This window comes from Hemitrygon akajei, chromosome 8 (genome assembly GCF_048418815.1).
Source record: "Hemitrygon akajei chromosome 8, sHemAka1.3, whole genome shotgun sequence".
NCBI lineage: Eukaryota > Metazoa > Chordata > Chondrichthyes > Myliobatiformes > Dasyatidae > Hemitrygon > Hemitrygon akajei.
In genome coordinates this window covers 111,906,023-111,924,711 of record NC_133131.1, presented here as the reverse complement: position 1 = coordinate 111,924,711, position 18,689 = coordinate 111,906,023, and the positions used below count along the sequence as shown (strand labels likewise).

The 18,689-nt window shown below is 41.4% G+C and overlaps 1 protein-coding gene across 11 annotated transcripts in view; it reads right to left on the bottom strand.

The window, feature by feature from the left end:
• Positions 1-18,689, bottom strand: part of tpk1 (thiamin pyrophosphokinase 1) — a 380,881-nt gene that overhangs the window by 183,011 nt on the left and 179,181 nt on the right. For all 11 annotated transcript variants that reach the window (XM_073054376.1, XM_073054384.1, XM_073054377.1 and 8 more), the window contains one exon: positions 10,714-10,809. In XM_073054376.1, coding sequence (XP_072910477.1) covers positions 10,714-10,809 — 96 coding nt within the window. The remainder of the gene's footprint in view (positions 1-10,713; positions 10,810-18,689) is intronic.

Sequence of the window (18,689 nt, the reverse complement as noted above, 5' to 3'; positions counted from 1 at the left end):
AAAAAATGTCTATACTGTTACATTTGTATAGGAGAATAAAGCACTTACATAACGTGGACAGGAATTAATCACTTAACTATGCAGTTGGACTAAATACATTTGAAGAAAATGGTGCTTTGAGGTGGACCTATGTTCTGTAAACAGGCATACTCACTTAGTTACAAAATTTCACAGGAACAGCTATAATCAGTTGTTCAGGAATCACTAATCCTTCTACATGCAAGGAATGCACTTACAGATTCTAATGGGGTTAACTATTGTGACTAGGCACAGAGTCAGGTCAGTTTTAATCACAAGGGAAATTTATGTTTGGACATTATCTACCTATTTTTCTGTGAATATTAATTTATCACATCAATAGCTTGAAAGAAATAAAGCTCCTAAGTAATTTTTTGAATACGTGTTTTGGGATACTTCAATAAAAGCAGCATTCACTATTCCGATCAGTATGTCCTTAAAGATACAGTTCTTGAACTTGTACCCAACTTTGCAATGAATTGAACAAAATCATTTCCAACAAACTGACAAGTCTTAAACACAAGATATTCTGCAGATGCTGGAAATCATGAGAAACACACACAAAATGCTGGAGGAACTCAGCAAGTCGAGTCTGATGAAGGATTTCATCCTGAATCAAATTCTGTTCACTCCCCTCCATAGAAGCTGCCTGACTTGCTGAGTTACTCCATTTTGTGTGTGAAACTGGTAAATCTTTCCTTGTATTAATAAACACTTCAAATATTCACATCTAAAAAGGGTGACCAACACAGGACCGAAGGTGATTGCATGCAGTACACAAAATAAGGTAGCTGATCTTGTAGGGCAGTCGGAAATTTGAAATTTGAAAAAATCAAATCAAATCTTTAGAAAGAGGTGATATAGGATCAAACATGTAGAATCCTTGTGGGTGGAGTTAAGAAACTGGAAGGGTAAGAAGACCCTGATGGAAGTTATTTACAGGCCTCCAAACAGTAGTCAGGATCCAGAATTGCTGATTCCCATGTGGACTCAACCACAAGGTGTTCCAATTTGAGGCACTCCACAAATTCTCTCTCTTGCTATCCAGCATCAACTTGATTTTCCCATTCTACCTGCATATTGAAATCCACCGTGACTATTGTGACATTGCCTTCTTGACATGCTTTTTCCATCTCCCACAGTAATCTGTAGACTACATCCTGACTCCTGCTCAGAGGCCTGTAAATAACTCCCACCAGGGTCTTCTTACCTTTGCAGTTTCTCAAAGATAAGCACCTTCAGTCCTGCATTGATCACCCTTTCCAATTTTCTCCCCATTTACACTGCAACCCATCCCACTGACTGCAATTTTGCCCTATAATCTGCCTGTCCTTTCCCAAATCTCTCTCCAGTACCTCAGCTTGTAAACCAATATCCCTATCTCAGTCCCATCACTCCTGTTCCCACCCCACCCCGCCAAATTAGTCTAAACCCTCCCTAACAACTCTAGCAAACTTGCCCACAATGATATTGGTCCCTTTCGGGTTCAGGTGCAGCCCGTTCATTTTATACTGGTTATAGCTTCCCCAGAAGAGATCCCAATGATCCAGAAATATGAGGCTTTCATTCTCAGGATTATTCTTGTATGCCTCCTGTAGACAATCTCCAAATCTAGCACATCCTTCCTGACATAGGTGGTTCAAAACTGCTCACAATATTCCAAATGTGTTTTGACAAAGTGCCTTCTAATACTTCAGCTGTATAACCTTGGTTTTATATTCTCCTCCTCTCGAAAAGAATGCTAACATTATAGGAAATTATAGACCACTGAGTCTTACTTCAGTGGTTGGTAAGTTGATGGAGAAGATCCTGAGAGACAGGATTTATGAACATTTGGAGAGGCATAATATGATTAGGAATAGTCAGCATAGCTTTGTCAAAGGCAGGCCATGCCTTACGAGCATGATTGAATTTTCTGAGATGTGACTAAACACATTGATGATGGTAGAGCCGTAGATGTAGTGTATATGGACTTCAGCAAGGCATTTGACAAGGTACCCCATGTAAGGCTTATTGAGAAAGTTAGGAAGCATGGGATCCAAGGGGAAATTGCTTTGTGGATCCGGAACTGGCTTGCCCACAGAAGGCAAAGAGTGGTTTAAGATGGGTCATAATCTGCATGGAGGCTGGTCACTAATGGTGTGCCTCAGGGATCTGTTCCAGGACCCCTACTTTTCGTGATTTTTATAAATGACCTGGATGAGGAAGTGGAGGAAACACGAGGAAATCTGCAGATGCTGGAAATTCAAACAACACACACAAAATGCTGGTGGAACACAGCAGGCCAGGCATTGTCCTGACGAAGGGTCTCGGCTCGAAACGTCGACAGTGCTTCTTCCTATAGATGCTGCCTGGCCTGCTGTGTTCCACCAGCATTTTGTGTGAGGAAGTGGAGGGATGGGTTAGTAAATTTGCTTATGATACAAAGGTTGGAGGTGTTGTAGATAGTGTGGAGGGCTGTCAGAGGTTACAGCGGGACATTGATAGGATGCAAAACTGGGCTGAGAAGTGGCAGATGGAGTTCAACTTAGATAAGTTTGAAGTAGTTCATTTTGGTAGGTCAAATATGATGACAGAATATAGTAGTAATGGTAAGACTCTTGGCAGTGTGGAGGATCAGAGGGATCTTGGGGTCCGAGTCCATACGACACTGAAAGCTGCTGCACAGGTTGACTCTGAGGCTTAGAAAGCATACGGTGCATTGGCCTTCATCGACCATGGGATTGAGCTTAGGAGTCGAGAGGTAATGTTACAGCTATATAGGACCCTGGTCAGACCCCACTTGGAGTACTGTGCTCAGTTCTGGTCACCTCACTGAAGGAAGGATATGGAAACCATAGAAAGGGTGCAGAGGAGACTTACAAGGTCGTTGTCTGGATAGGGGAGCATGCCTTATGAGAATAGGCTGAGTGAACTCGGCCTTTTATTCTTGGAGCGACGGAGGATGAGAGGTGACTTGATAGAGGTGTACAAGTACAAGAAGATATCAGGGGTAAGTTCTTTTCCACAGAGAGTGGTGAGTGCGTGGAATGGGCTGCCGGCGACGGTGGTGGAGGCGGATATGACAGGGTCTTTTAAGAGACTCCTGGATAAGTATATGGAGCTCAGAAAAATAAAGGGCGATGCATAACCCGAGGTAATTTCTCAGGTAAGGACATGTTCGGCACAGCTTTGTGCGCCGAAGGGCCTGTATTGTGCTGTAGGTTTTCTATATTCTATGTTGTATTACATTTGTCTTCCTTACTACTGACTTAATTGCAAGTTAACCTTTAGGGAATCCTGCATGAGGACTCCCAAGCCCCTTTGCACCTCTGATTTCTGAATTTTCTCCCTGTTCAGAAAATAGTCTCCACCTTTATTCCTTTTACCAAAGTGGATGACCATACACTTCCCTGCACTGTATTCCATCGGCCACTTCTTTGCCCTCCTAATCTTTTGAAGTTCTTCTGCAGACTCCATTTCCTCAACAATGCCTGCCCTTCCACCTAGCTTTGAATACTCTACAAACTTGGCACAAAGCCATCAATTCCATCATCTACATCAGTAATATATAATTTTAAAAGTAATGGACTGAACACAGATCCCTGTGGAACACTTCCAGTCACTGGCAGCCCCCTTTATTCCCGCTCTTTGCCTTTTGTAAGTCAGCCAATCCTGTATCAGTGATTATATCTTTCCTGTAGCATGGGCGCCTATTTCATTCAGCAGCCTCATGTCAAAGGCCTTCTGATCATTCAAGCAAACAACGCCCACAGACACTTTGTCTATCTTGTTTGTTACTTTCACAAAGAATTCCAACAGGTTTGTCAGGCAAGATCTCCTCTTAAGGAAATCATGCTGACTTCGGCCTTTTGTAGCGTGTGCCTCCAAGTACCCCAAATCCTTATCCTTAATAATAGACGCTAAAATCTTACCAATCAATGAAGTCAGGCTAACTAGACTACAATTTACTATCTGTCGTCTTTCTTCTTTCTTTCCGTGTCTTATGGTCTTAAGAAGTGGAGTGACAATTGCGATGTTCCAGTACAATCCAGGATCTAGTAATTTCTGAAAGATCACTAATAACGCCTCCAAAATCTCTTTGGCTGCTTCTTTCAGAACACTGGAGTGCTGACGTTCTCCGACATTCTCAAATTTCTGCATACTTACTACATTTATTTTCTATTTCCCATTGTAATTGTCTACTCCTCACACGTACCAAGAAGAGAAAAACACTTGGTAGTTTTGCTTAATAAAGGTAGTTGTGGAGTTTGTGCTGGACATCATTGAAAATTTCTTAGTATGTTCGAGGATGATACTCTGGTCATTTAAAGTGGCTTTCCTGGATACTGGATGACAAAATCATATAGCTCACCAGAAAATGATCTTTCATGTTATCCCCATTTCATTTTTTTTTTAAATGCCAATTGTTTCACTGAGTATCACTGAGCTAGTCGTACAGCATGGACACAAGCCAGTCAGCTCAAAATGTCCATACTGATTGGTGGGCACTGATCTTTTACTAATCCAGCACTTAACCCTTAGTTTCCATGCCTATGCGATTCACATGTTTACTTCAATACTTCTGAATTGCTTTGGACCCACTACTAAGACAAGCAATGCATTCCAAGTACTCACCATTCTCTGGGTGCAAAAGATCCCCCTCAGATCCTCTCTAAGTCTCTTGACACTGAGCCTATATACTCTAGTTCTGTCGATTTCTGAAATGGGGAAAAGTTTCCTGCAGCCTACCTTATCTATACCCATGATACTTTCATAAACCACATCTCGAAGGTGCAGGACAGTTGTGGCGTGGTGTGTACAGGCCGAATTGAGGCGGCAGGACCCAGGCTCGAGACGAGAGAACGAGCAGAGTTTTGACCAATTTAAGCGCCGGGCTGCATTGGAAAGGCCAGACACAGGCCAATTCGAGGCAGCGGGTCCCAGGCCCGAGAGCCTATCAAAGAAACTGGGCCTGGGACTAAGAGCAAGGATTGACCAATTTGAGTGCTGGGCCAGATTGAAGCAACAGGGTGTATGGCCAAGGGCAAGGGACACACCAGTGTTCAGCTTGCAGTTTGGCGAGGTTTACTTGTCTCTGCGCTGAATTGAGCCTGTGGCCTGCAACTAATGAGTCCTGGATCAGCTGCAGTGATGACTGGCTTCTTGGCTGTGGGCTCAATTTTGTGAACTTCAGTTCTGAATGTTAGTTGCTTACTTTTATTGTTTGCATGATTTGTTTTTTTAAAATGCAATTGGGTGTTCGGTGGTCTTTTTTTAATAGCTTTTATTGTTTTTATTTTGCTTTGTGGCTGCCTGTAAAAAGATGAACCTCAAGGTTGTATACAGAATACGTACTCTGAGAATAAATGTACTTTGAACTTTGAAGTTAAAAATCTTACTCTAAATCTCCTCCACTCCAGAGAAAAAACAGACTTCATCTCTCCAGTCTCTCCCATAACTGAAACATCCTGTGCAACATCCTGATGAATCTTGTCAGTAACCCCTCGCACACCATAATTCTGATGGTGTGGTGACCAGAACTGCATTCAGTACTGAAGCTAATGTATGGCTTACATTTTATAAGGCTGAAGAATGGTTCTTCTTCCTCTTTAGTGATTCTTCATTCCTCCACAACTTACGTCATTTTGATATTGGTATCATTTCTACACAAGTGTAAAGTTTTGATGTCTATAATTGATGTGAAAAGGAAATATACTTCTGTTCCTGTCCCTTCATGCAACATTAATCAGTTTCTTTTTTTGCCAAATCACATTTTCATCTGCTTGTCTACTTTCACCTGTACTGCCAATAATTGTTTTGTCCTTTCCTGGACAAGTTTCAAACCAAGCTGCCATCTTAATAAATAACATAAAAGAGCTCTCTGGCATTTTTTAATGTAACATTTTTATTTTCTCTGGTAAAATTCCAAATTCTTCTCTATCCTCTTTTCCTTTTAATAAGGTTTCAATGGAAGTGAAAAACACACAGCTTTCATAACACACACTAAAAGGCAATTTAGTTTTCGCACCTGGGTGGATGGGTAAAAATCCACCCCAGTATACACACTGTTTCTGAGTGAAAGCTTAACACTCAAACTTACTAGATATTTCTGTTGATATCTGTAACTCTCTCTCTGGGGCTTGTATACAAACTTGACTTGTTAGCTAACTCTGCTAACAGCCACGTGGCTCCGCAGTGAGAAGGCCACCTTCCATCAGCATCATACATCGAAGGTTGGTATGACTTAGGTTCAACCAAACAGGAAAGTTGGATGGACATGACTTGCAGCGAATGCTGTGTAAATACTGCCTCATACAATGTTATCGTTCGCCAGAGAAATAAGACCCCAAACCAGACTACCATCCTTCAGAAATCTGATCCTGCCCAACTCTCTCTTTCATGACATCCCACTGGGCAAAATGTTACAATATGTTACCAAGACAAACGCGATCGTCTGACAAGCATTCCTAAATTGAACAAAATGGCTCCTTGTCTTTAGCTAAAGCCAAAACACTAGGCTCAGAAGCTTACTACAAGACACACTGCATTTGCAAAAAAACTGCTAAAATAAAATTACCTCACAGCATAGCAGTAGAAATCTTAACCAGAGCATTACAGTTCATTATCCATTTAAAATACCTTGCTGATTTTGAAAGGTGGCCTAGAGTATTGAAGCTTTTCTCGAGAGCGATCACTATCACCGACAAAATGTTCATAATTTAGTTTGGAGTTGATACAGTTAATTTCTGAAAGTTTTTGCCACAGTACAGAAAAAATGCTTAATGAATTGTTCAGTCACCAGGAAAATAAACAGCATGGTATTTAATTGAATAACAATTAATAATAGGTCTTTAAAATAGTTTATGTTTCAATAAATGCTCTTGATCTCCTCAGTAAATTTCAATCATGCTCTCGAACTCTTCAGTAACTTTCAATCATGTTCTCCATTTCCTCAGTAAATTTCAATCATGCTTTCAATCTCTTCAGTAACTTTCAATTCCCTGGCCCTGACCACCTCACTTTCACTATGGATGTTCACCCCCTATACACCTGTATCACCCATCAAGGAGGCCTCAAAGCTCTCCACTACAATCTTGACAAAAGAACCAACCATTTTCCTTCCACCACCACCTTCCTCGATCTGACAGAACTAGTCCTCACACTTACCAATTGTTCCTACTGCTCCTCCCACTTTCTCCAGATTCGAGGGGCAGCCATGGGCACCCACCTGACCCCAACTGTGCCCGGCTCTTTGTTAGCTACATAGAATAGTCCATGTTCAAAGCCTTCCCTGCTAATATTCCCCAAATCTTCCTCCACTACCTTGTCAACTGCTTCATGCACCCATGCTGAGCTCGTTAATTTTATCAACTTTGCCTCAAACTTCTACTCTGCCCTTAAATTCACTTGGTCGACTTTTGACCCCTTCCTCCCCTTTCTTGATCTTTCTGTCTCCATCTCTGAAGACAAACTGTCAACTGACATCTTTTATAAACCTGCTGATTCCCAGTGTTATCTTGACAATACCTCTTTCCACCCTATGTCCTGTAAAAATGGAACTCTCAGTTCCTTCACCTCTGTGTATCTGTTCCCAGCATGCAGCCTTCCTTTCCATGACATCAGAGAGGTCTTCTTTCTTCAAAGAATGGGGTTTTTCTTCCTCGACTAATGATGCTGCCCTCACCCGCACCTCCTGAGCCTCTGCATCCAACATATCATCTTCCGCAACTTCCACCATCTCCAAAGGTATCCTACCTCTAAACATATCTTTACCACCCTCCCCCCGCTTTCCGCAGGGACTGGTCCCTCCACAATTCCCTTGTCCTTTCGTCCCTCCCCAACTAATCTCACTACTGGCACTGATCCCTGCAAGTGGCCCAAGTGCTACATGTGCTCATTCACCTCCTCCCTCACCTCTATTCAGGGCCCCAAACATTCACTTCCAACTGTTCTGAGGTCATCTGTTGTGTCCAGTGCTCCCAATGTGGCCTCCTCTGCGTTGGTGAGACCCCTCATAAACTGGGGGGGGGGGGGGGGGCTGGTGCTTCATCGAGCACTTCTGCTCCATCTGCCAACAGCACAACTTCCCAGTTGCCAATTATTTTAATTCCCATTCCTATTCCTGTTTCGACATGTCAGTCCACAGCCTCCTTTTGTACCAAGATGAAGCCACCTTCAGCAATGAGGAATAATACCTTATACTCCATCATGGTAGCCTCCAACCTAATGGCATGAATATCAATTTCTCCTCTTGTGATTTTTATTTTCATACCCCTCTTCCTCTATTCCCCACTCTGATCTTTTACCTCTTCTCATTTGCCTATCACTTTCTCAGCGTTCCGTCCTCCTTCCCTTTCTCCTTTCCTATCAGATTCCTTCTTCTCCAGCCCTTTACCTTTCCCGCCCACTTGCCCACAGGATGAAGGGTTTTGGCCTGAAGCGTTGTCACTACCTCCTCCCATAGATGCTGTCTGGCCTGCTGAGTTCTGCCAGCATTTTGTGTTTTTATTTATTTCCAGAATCTGCAGATTCACTTGTGTTCATTAATAAGTACCTCGCATTCGTACTCCTCATAGCTTTCCTTCTGGCAAATAATGCTCCTCATTGGCTCCCTTCAAATTTTACTTCTTGCTTGTACAAATAGGGCAATTTGAAGTTGCTACTTAACCTACCATCCCACTCGAGCTTGGATGAAGCCCCCCAGCGTCAGAGGGAGAATCTGTGAACTTTACATAATCAGGAGCAGAAATTAGCATTGAATCCAGATCATTAAAGCTACAAAGCAGCAGTGCTACTAGCAGGACCACTGAGCTGATACCAATCTTCCCTCCCCATTACCCCCAACATGGGTTACACCCCCCCCCCCACCAGGGCTGTGCACTGAGCCCATTGCTGTACACTCTGCTCACACATGACCACATGGCCAAACACCCGAGCAATCACACTGTCAGAAAGGATCTAGTACTTTCCAGGCATATATGATGAATAAACTCCTCTCGGGCTTCCAGCTGGGTCCGGGCTGAAACCCGTTGGGAAGCCCAGGAAAAGTTTATTCACATTGTCAAGTTCGCCGATGATACATCAGTGATGGGGCTCATTACCAACAATGATGAGGTGGCCTATAGAGAAGAGGTGGAAGAACTTGAAGCCTGGTGCCAAGCAAATAACCGCTTCCTCAACGTTAACAAGACAAAGGAGATGGTTATTGATGTCAGAAGAACACATCCCTGTTTACATCAGTGAAACTGCAAGCAGTTTCAAACTCCTGGGAGTGCACATCTCACACAGCCTCTCGTGGTCCCAGAATGTTTCTGAATGAATGTTTCTCTACACATTCATGAAAGCTCACCCATGCCTCTACTTTCTGAGGAGGCTGAAGGGAGGTGGACTATGTAGATTTATAATCAGGTCATTCTAGACATGCACAGTAGAGAGCATCCTTACAAGCTGCATCACTGCATGGCACAGAAACTGCCCTGGTGGTGGACTGCAAGGCTCCACAACAGGTAGTTAAAACTGCCCAGTGCTTCACCGACATCAAGCCCACCTGCCATCAAGGAGATACAGTAAATACAGAAAGGGTCAGTAACATAATGAAGGCTTTCTCCTTACCCTGGTCATGGACTGTTTGTCCCACTCGCATCAAGGAGGAGCTACATAGCATTCACATTAGGACTACCAGACTCAAAATCAGTTACCTTCCCCAAGCAGTAAGACTGATCAACATCTCCACCCATTAACCCCCACCCTCCACCACTGCTTTATAACTTCCTGACAGCCACTCAATGTACAGACACTATTGTGCCTGGTGTCGCTTTATGGACATACAATCAATTTATGTACACAAGCTAAATACTGTATTTATTCTGCTTTGTTCATTATTGTGTTTTTTATGCTGCATTGGATCCTGAGTAACAATTATTTTGTTTTCCTTTACACTTGTGTTCTGGAAATCACATTAAAAAATCTTGAAACTTGCATCTTGAATTTTAATATGTTAGCTTGCCTGGAAGATTATGGATTATGCCAAGTCCTTTTTCTGTATCAGTGTTCCTCTAGTGATTTGGTCCATGTGCTCTGGTGCTGAACCCCACATGAAGTTCAACTGTGTCCCAGAACATTGTTAGAATCTGCATTTCAATTCTATTCAGTTGAATGGCAACGTGATGCCAACATGTAAAACGGACAAGGGTGACTAAATTACAAATTATTTGCATTAACTTTAATGTATTTAGTAATGTAAAAGTGATTGAAGTACATTTAAATGTTTTTACTTAAATATTTTCAATATTTTTGTAATCTTTAATTTTTTACTTCATTTTTAGCAGTTTAATATTTTTTCACAATGTCAAAAACACAGTGAAATACTTGAAATCTTCAGCAAAACTGGGGCATGGTTTTGCACATTTCAAAGGTTTCTGAAAGAGTTTGAAGGAAGAAGCTATTTCTATCCCATTCAAATGTCTCAGTTACATAGTCTGGATTCTACAAACCACAGAAACATCTGTAGGACCAGTGACACCAACCCAGAACAGATAAATCCATGGAAAAAGGCTGTGAGCAGTGAACTCCGGACAAAGTTCAAAACTTAATTATTTTCCTTTAATGAATGAATTTTTTTATACAACAAAGTTATTAAATCTGAAAATTCTCTGAGGCAATTTTGACAGAGTGCTTTAAAGCAACTCTAAAGATTGAATATCTGGAAATTACCTTCAATCCTTGATCCTTTGTTTTCTTAAGTAGTATCTGCAAACATTTTGTGAAGTCAGTGAGGTCCTGATTCTCTGTATCAATGATCTCACACTCCTAGAAAAATAAAAGATATATGTGGTAAAGAAATAGATACAATGCATGATATATATTACAGCCAGGGATTAAATACAATAATGGGCTTCTCTGTGAACTGGTAATGTGGCAATTCATCGCTCAGGTCTGTCAGCTACACAGCATAGTTGCTTACCCACAGTATTAAAAAAATGCTTAGATTTACCCATGGGCTACATTTAGCACCCTGGAATGACTGATGGTGCACCACAATTGGCAAAAGTATGTTATAATCACAGTTGAATGAAGCTCAAAACCACAGAAAGACCTGAACAGGGAAATGAGAATGAGGAGGAAGTGGGAAAAAGCAATCTGATGCTTCACATTCACAGATTGAATTACTAAACAACAAATAATATGGACCCCAATCTTGATTCCAGGTCAGTTGTGAGCAAGCATGCAGTGAGGATGGAAACATTCACTTCCTTAGAAATAAGGTCCAAGCTTCCTCAGTTCCTGCATCTTAATTAAATCCTTGCTGCCCAGTTCTCAGCTGTCTTAAGATGGGAAATTAGTGAGATGCCATGGAAAATTATATAGCTTGTGTTACACTGGTTGAGAGTTGGCGAACAGTGGAACTGGTTGCCTGGACTTCCTGTGAACATTAAAATGGGGTAATATCTCATTATCTCATGTTCTCACTATTTATTGCTATTTATTTATGTTTGCATTTGCACAGTGTCTTGTGCACTCTGATTGATCTTTCATTGACCCTATTATAGTTAATAGTCTATAGATATGCTGTGTATGCCACAGGAAAATGAACGTCAAGGTTGTAAAGGTGACATATGTGTACTTTGATGGTAAAATTTACTTTGAACTTTGGAGTAAAGGGGGAGGTTGAAGCATTGCAGTAATCATTCCTGGTTAAAATAAATAACAAAATCTTGCCTTTTTGGCTTTTTTTTTGCTCACACCAGATTGAGCCAAAAGGAAAACTCACTTCAAATTTCCAAACAGATCATAATATTAACATTGCAGTCAAGACCTGCTGCATAATTGGGATACAATAGCCCTTATGTTGTTTAGAGCAGACTGTTAGAAATACAAGATGCAAACTTGTTTTTCTGTGCCATAAGTAATTATGTATGCAAAGTAGAGAGTCAATGGGTAAATAAATCCAAAAGAAAGCAAATGGAAGGAAACTGATAAGAGCAATTTGCTGGGGCAAATATGGAATATATCATCCGAACACAGAGATTAAGTAATCACTAAACAGAGACCACATTAAAAGGGTTATTTTTTCAGACATTCTCAAGGCATTTTTTTTCAGATTAAATAAAAAATGCATAGCTTAGAGGCATTAACAGTAAGGATAATTGATAACAGGTTTATTCAAACAAGCATAAATTTCAAAGCTGTTGTTTGTGTCGAAGGACTGCAGCTCCACAATTAACTAACAGAAAATAGTTTGATCAAGAAAGAAGTGTATATATTTCAATCCAAGAGAGAGATACCACACAAAAAACATGATCTTCGGCCCATCATGTCTGTGCCAACTATCAACCCATTTTTACAGAAGTCCTATCTTACCCCATTTATTTTTTGCCCAACTCCCACCAGATTCCACCACTCACCTACACACTAGCGGCAATTTACAGTGGCAAATTAACCTAACAAGCTTCATATTTTTGGGATGTGAGAGAGTAAACCAGAGCACCAAGGGGTTACCTATGGAGTCACAGTGAATACATGCAAACTCCACACAGACAGCGACGAAGGTTAAAAGTGAGACCGAGTCAGTGGAACTGTGAGGCAGTGGCTCTGTTAGGTGTGCCATTGCGCTACAGCACAATGGTAATGTATTATATCCCTTAACCATTACTGAGAGGAGCAAAAGTCACTTCAGTTACCTTCTCAATATTTATCCTTCAGTGGGCACCCTTAACACCTGGTCATTATGACATTACTATTTGGGTGGAGGACTTCTCCAATTGTGAGATGAGAAAGCGAGTAAAGGTTGCAGTAATGATGAAGCATCGTTAAGAAGCATCCGAATGAATACTTGAATTACCAAGGCACTGAAGGCAAAGGACTAAATGAAGGATGGATGGAATTTGTACAGATGAATATTTTATGGTCAGCATACGCACAGCGGGCTGAAGGGCCTGTTTAATGTTATACAGTACTGTTTCTCTGCAATTCAGTGAAACCCATCCAGGTAAAAGACAGCCAGTTCCTTGGTCTAAGCCGGTTTGTAACTTTGTTTTCCTGTATTATGATGAACTGAATGCCTTGTCTTTATTAGTGAAGGCGTTGAGTTCAAAAATCAGGCAGCTTTATCACTGGGGTATCTGAGCTCCTTGATTCTGTATTTTGAACACTGATGTGTTTTCAGTTGCTGATATCATGGCCTTATTTATTTTTTGTATCTAATTCACCCCCTTTGAAAAGAATTTAGACATCAGTCCTAATAACCTTTTAGAGACATAAGAGATTACAGATGCTGTAGTCTGGAGCAAAAGCAAACTGCTGGAGGAACTCAGCATGTCAGGCAGCATCCATGCCAAAGAATACAGTTTTCAATCAAGTCCCTGCATTTATTTTCTCTTCATGTGGCTCAGTGACAATGACAACTTTTTTTTTTGCAACAGCAAGATTTCTTTGCCATTGTTGTGAGTCACCATTGATCAACAACTTAACTGGACCATTCGCAAGAAGTCCTAGCAAACACAGATTTGGTTTACTGTGGCCATTGACTTAGCCCTTAACCCCTGGAAGTATTCCCAGATCATCAAAGCTGTTTGGGGCAATATTCTTCAATGGTCCTGATAGATTCAGCTCCAAAAATTCTAAGATGTTTGACCATCCAAGATGAAACATTCCAATTTGTTGGTGGCGATACACCAGTTAAACACACATCTCAACTGCATGTTTGAATCAACAAACAACTACAGCAACTCATTGAGGCTTTTACAGGACCTCTCAAAGCTGCAACTTCAACAGCCTACGACATCCTTATCACCAAGCTCATTTCACAGTATTCCATACAGATTTAGAAATGTGTCACTGTTTATTCATTTTCCACTGATTCAAAATCTTATAAGACCATACTTACTCCACCATTACTAACTCTCTAGCATCAATTCCCGGTGGTCCAATATTCACTCTCGCCTCTCTTTTACTCATAATACAGTATATCTGAAAAAAAAAACAACTTTTGGTATTCCCTTTTATATTACTGGCTAGCTTACCTTTATATTTAATCTTTTCTCTCCTTATTGCTTTTTTTAGTTGCCTTGTTTGTTTTTAAAAGATTCTCAATCTACTTTTCAAATAATTTTTGCTGTATTATGGACCCTCTCTTTTGTGATTATGCTCCATTTGACTTTATTTATCAGTCACAGTGGTCTCACCCTCCCTTTAGTGTACCGGTACTTCTTCTTTGGATGTGTCTAACCTGTGCCTTCCAAATTATCCCCAAAAACTGCAACCACTACTACTCTGCTGTTATCCTTGCTAGTGCCCCCTTCCAAGATTTGGTCAGCTCCTCTCTCTTGCCTCTGTAATTCCCTTTACGCCACTGTAGTATCGATACATCTGACGTCAGCTTCTACCTCCCAAACTACACATTGAATCCTATCATATTATGACCAGTGCCTTCTAAGGTTCTTTTACCTTAAGCTGCTTGATCAAATCTGGTTCACTACACAGCACCCAATCCAAAATTGCCTTTCCCCTAAAGGGTTTAACCACAAATTGCTCTAAAAAGCCATTTCATAGGTATTCTACAAATTTCCTCTCCTGGGATGTAGCAACAAGTTAACTTTCCAATCTTTCTGAATATTGAAATCTCCTATGACGATCATAACACTGCCCTTCTTACATCACTTTTCTACCTCCCATTGTAATTTGTACCCTACACCCTGACTACTGTTTGGAGGGCTGTATAAAACTCCCACTAGGGTCTTTTTACTCTTGCAGTTTCTTAACTCTACCCACAAGGTTTTAACATCTTCCAATCCTATGTCACCTCTTTCTAGGGATTTAATTTCATTTTTCACCAGCAAACAAGGTTTTAACATCTTCCAATCCTATGTCACCTCTTTCTAGGGATTTAATTTCATTTTTCACCAGCAGAGTCACCCAGCTCCTCTGCCTACCTGTCTGTCCTTTCAACACAAACTGTATCTTTGGATGTTAAGCTTTGGAAGCTATGATCTTCTTTTAAATACGACTCATTGATGCTTACAATGACATAACTGCCAATATCTAACAGCACTACAAGATCATCTACCTTATTCCGTATACTGTGTGCATTTAAATATAACACCCTCAGTCCTGTATTCATTACTCTATATATACCCATGACTGTGGCACCACCCACAGCTCCAATCTGCTAATTAAATTTGCTGATGATACTACATTGATTGGCCTTATCTCAAATAATAAGAGGCAGCCTACAGAGAAGAAGTCATCACCCTGACACAGTGGTGTCAAGAAAACAACCTCACCCTCAATGTTGCGAAAACAAAGGAGCTGGTTGGGGATTACAGGAGGAATGGAGACAGGCTAACCACTGTTGACATCAATGGATCTCGGGTTGAGAGGGTGAACAGCTTTAAGTTCCTCGGTATACACATCACCGAGGACCTCACTTGGTCTGTACCTACTGGCTGTGTGGTGAAAAAGGCACAACAGTGCCTCTTTCACCTCAGACGGTTGAAGAAGTTCGGCATGAGTCCCCAAATCCTAGGGACTTTCTACAGGAGAACAATTGAGAGCATCCTGACTGACTGCATCACTGCCTGGTGTGGGAATGTACTTCCCTTAATCACAGGACTCCGCAGAGAGTGGTGCGGACAGCCCAGCGCAGCAGTGGATGTGAACTTCCCACTATTCAGGACGTTTACTGGGACAGGTGCGTAAAAGGGCCTGAAGGATCATTGGGGACCTGGGTCACCCCAACCATAAACTGTTCTAACTGCGACCATCCAGAAAACAGTGCTGGAACATTAACGCCAGGACCAACAGGCTCCGGGACAGCTTCTTCCACCAGGCCATCAGACTGATTAATTCACACTAATACAATTGTATTCCTAAGCTATATTGACTGTTCTGTTGTATATCTTAATGTGCATACTATTTATTACAAATTATTATACATTGCACATTCACAGGGAAATGTAACATAAAGACTTTTACTCCTCATGTATGTGAATGATGTAAGAAATAAAGTCAATTCAATCCATTTCCTCATCCCACTGCTTGAAAATTTGCCCTATCACCTGGCTGTCCTTCCTCACAGTCTCACTACACATTGCATTTACTTGCATACCAACTACCCCATCCTCAGCCGTCTCACTCCAGTTTCCACCCCCCTGCCCAAATTAGTTTAAACCCATCCCAGCAGGTCTCACAAGCCTACCCGCAAGGATATTGGACCTCCTTGAGTTCAGGTGTAACCTGTCCTTTCATACAGGTCATACCTTCCCCAGAACAGATCCCGATGATCCAGAAATCTGAAACACTGCCACCTGCACCAATTCCTCACCCATGCAGTTATCTACCATATCATCCTATTCTTGCCTTCACCGGCCAGTGGTACAGGCAGCAATCCAGAGATTTTTTACCCTTGAGGTCTTGCTTTTCAGCTTTCTACCCAACACCCTATAGTATATTCGCTCTTCAGGACCTCTTCTCTTTTCCTAACTATGTTGCTGGTCCCAAAATTTACCACGACTTCTGTCTGTCCACCTTCTTGAAAAATCATGAAATTTCCTACTTCAGAGCACAGTGGCGACACTTTCTCCTCACAGGGTACAGTGATATAAGATGTCCATTGTAACATTTCCAAGTGGAATGAAGAATGGGAACTGAATTTAGATGCTTCTAGTGACATCTATGCATGAATAATAAAGAAACTTAGAAATGTTTAATGCAATCTCTAAATGTGCTAAATATAGCACGTTTTAAAATCACATGACACAGTGGGAGATGACATTTCGAAAGAGGTGACTCACTGCTGCAACAAAAGACCTTTTTGATGGGTGGAGCTTGGCCAAAACTGATTTGTGTGTTAGAACCATAATTTGAATTTGTATTTATTAATACTTATTGTGCCTAAACCTCAAGCAGGTAAAAAGTGAGATCTCTGTGGATGCTGCAATTAAACATAGATCTGAAATGTAAAGCCTGTCTTTCCCATCTCATTTCTTTGCTGTAATTTCTCAGGGAATAATCATTTTCTTTCCTGACTGCTGCTGATGAAAATGTATTCATATTTGCTAGGTAAAACAGATAGGGACAGAAATAAGATTTTTCTTTCTGCTATTGGTGTAATATGGTGCAGGGGCTAATGGGGGGCAGAGGCTTGAAGCCCAGTACCTCAGTCTTTGAATCCAACAGAGTCAGTCATCATCCTCGTCAAATCTGAGAGTTGGATGTAATGTTGCAACTCTACCAGTACTGATCCCTCTCAGAATTAGAATCAGGTTTAATATCACTGCAATATGTTGTGAAAATTGTGGTTTTATGGCAGCAGTACATTCCAATAAATAATATCTTTATAAAAAACAATGAATTACAACAAGAAATATATTTTTAAAAAATCAGTTAAATAAGTAGTGCAAAAAGAGAGGAAGTAAAAAGTTGAGGTAGTGTCCATTCAGTAATCCAACGGTGGAGGGAAAGGAGCTGATCCTAAAGTTTCGAGTGTGTGTCTATAGGCTCCTGTACCAACTCTGGAGCAATAAGAAAAGGGCATCTACTATGTGATGGAGGTCCCTAATGATGGATACCGGCTTTTCGAGGCGTCACCTTTTGAAGATGTCTTCAATGCTGAGGAGGCTAGTGCCCATGCTGGAACTGGATGAGTTCACAACTCTTTCCGATCCTCTGAAGTGGCCCCTCCACACCAGGTTGAGATGCAACCAGTTAGAATGCTCTCCACAGTACTTCTGTAGAAATTTGCAAGAGCCTTTGGTGTCACACCAAATCTACTCAAACTCCTACTGAAATACAGCCTCTGTCGTGCCTACTTTGTAATTGCATCAATATGTTGGGCCCAGGATAGATCTTCAGAGATGTTGAGACCTAGTATCTTCAAACTGCTCACCCTTTCCACTGCTTATCCCTCGACTTTCCCTTCCTGAAGTCCACAATCAATTCCTTGGTCTTAATGATGTTGAGTGCAAGATTGTTGTTGTGACACCACTCAACAGTTGGTCTACCTCACCTCTGTATGCCTCTTCGACACCATCTGAAATTCTGCCAAAAATAGTTGTGCCATCAGCAAATTTATAGATGCCATTTGACTTGAGCCTAGCCACACAGTCGTAAGTGTAGAGAGAGAAGAGCAGTGAGCTGAGCGGGCATTCTTGAGATGCAATAGTGTTGACTGTCAGCGAGGAGGAGATGATACTTTTAATCTGCACTGACTGTGGTCTCCCAATGAGGAAGTCAAGGATCCACTTGCAGAGGGAGGTACAGAGGCACAGATTTTGGAACTTGCTGATTAGAACTGAGGGTATGATTATATTGAACTCTGAGCTATAGTCAATAAACAGCAGCTTGAGGTTGGGATTGCTTTTGTCCAGATGATCCAAGGCTGAGTGGAGAGCCAGTGAGATTGCATCCACTGTGGACATATTGTTGAGACAGGCAAATTGCAGCAAGTCCAGGTCCTTATTTAGACAGGAGTTGATTCTGGCCATGACCAAACTTTCAAAGCATCCTCTCAGTGTGTTGTATGTAGCTCTGGTTGCTACAATGCAGGAAGAGTAAAGAGATGGAGTGCAGAAAAGAACAGCAGTGATGCTCCCTGGAATGGAGGACTTTGAAAGGAGAGACAAATTTGGCTTGGAATCTTCTCACTGGGATGTTATACAGGCTTATAAAGATAAGACAGGCATAGATAGGAT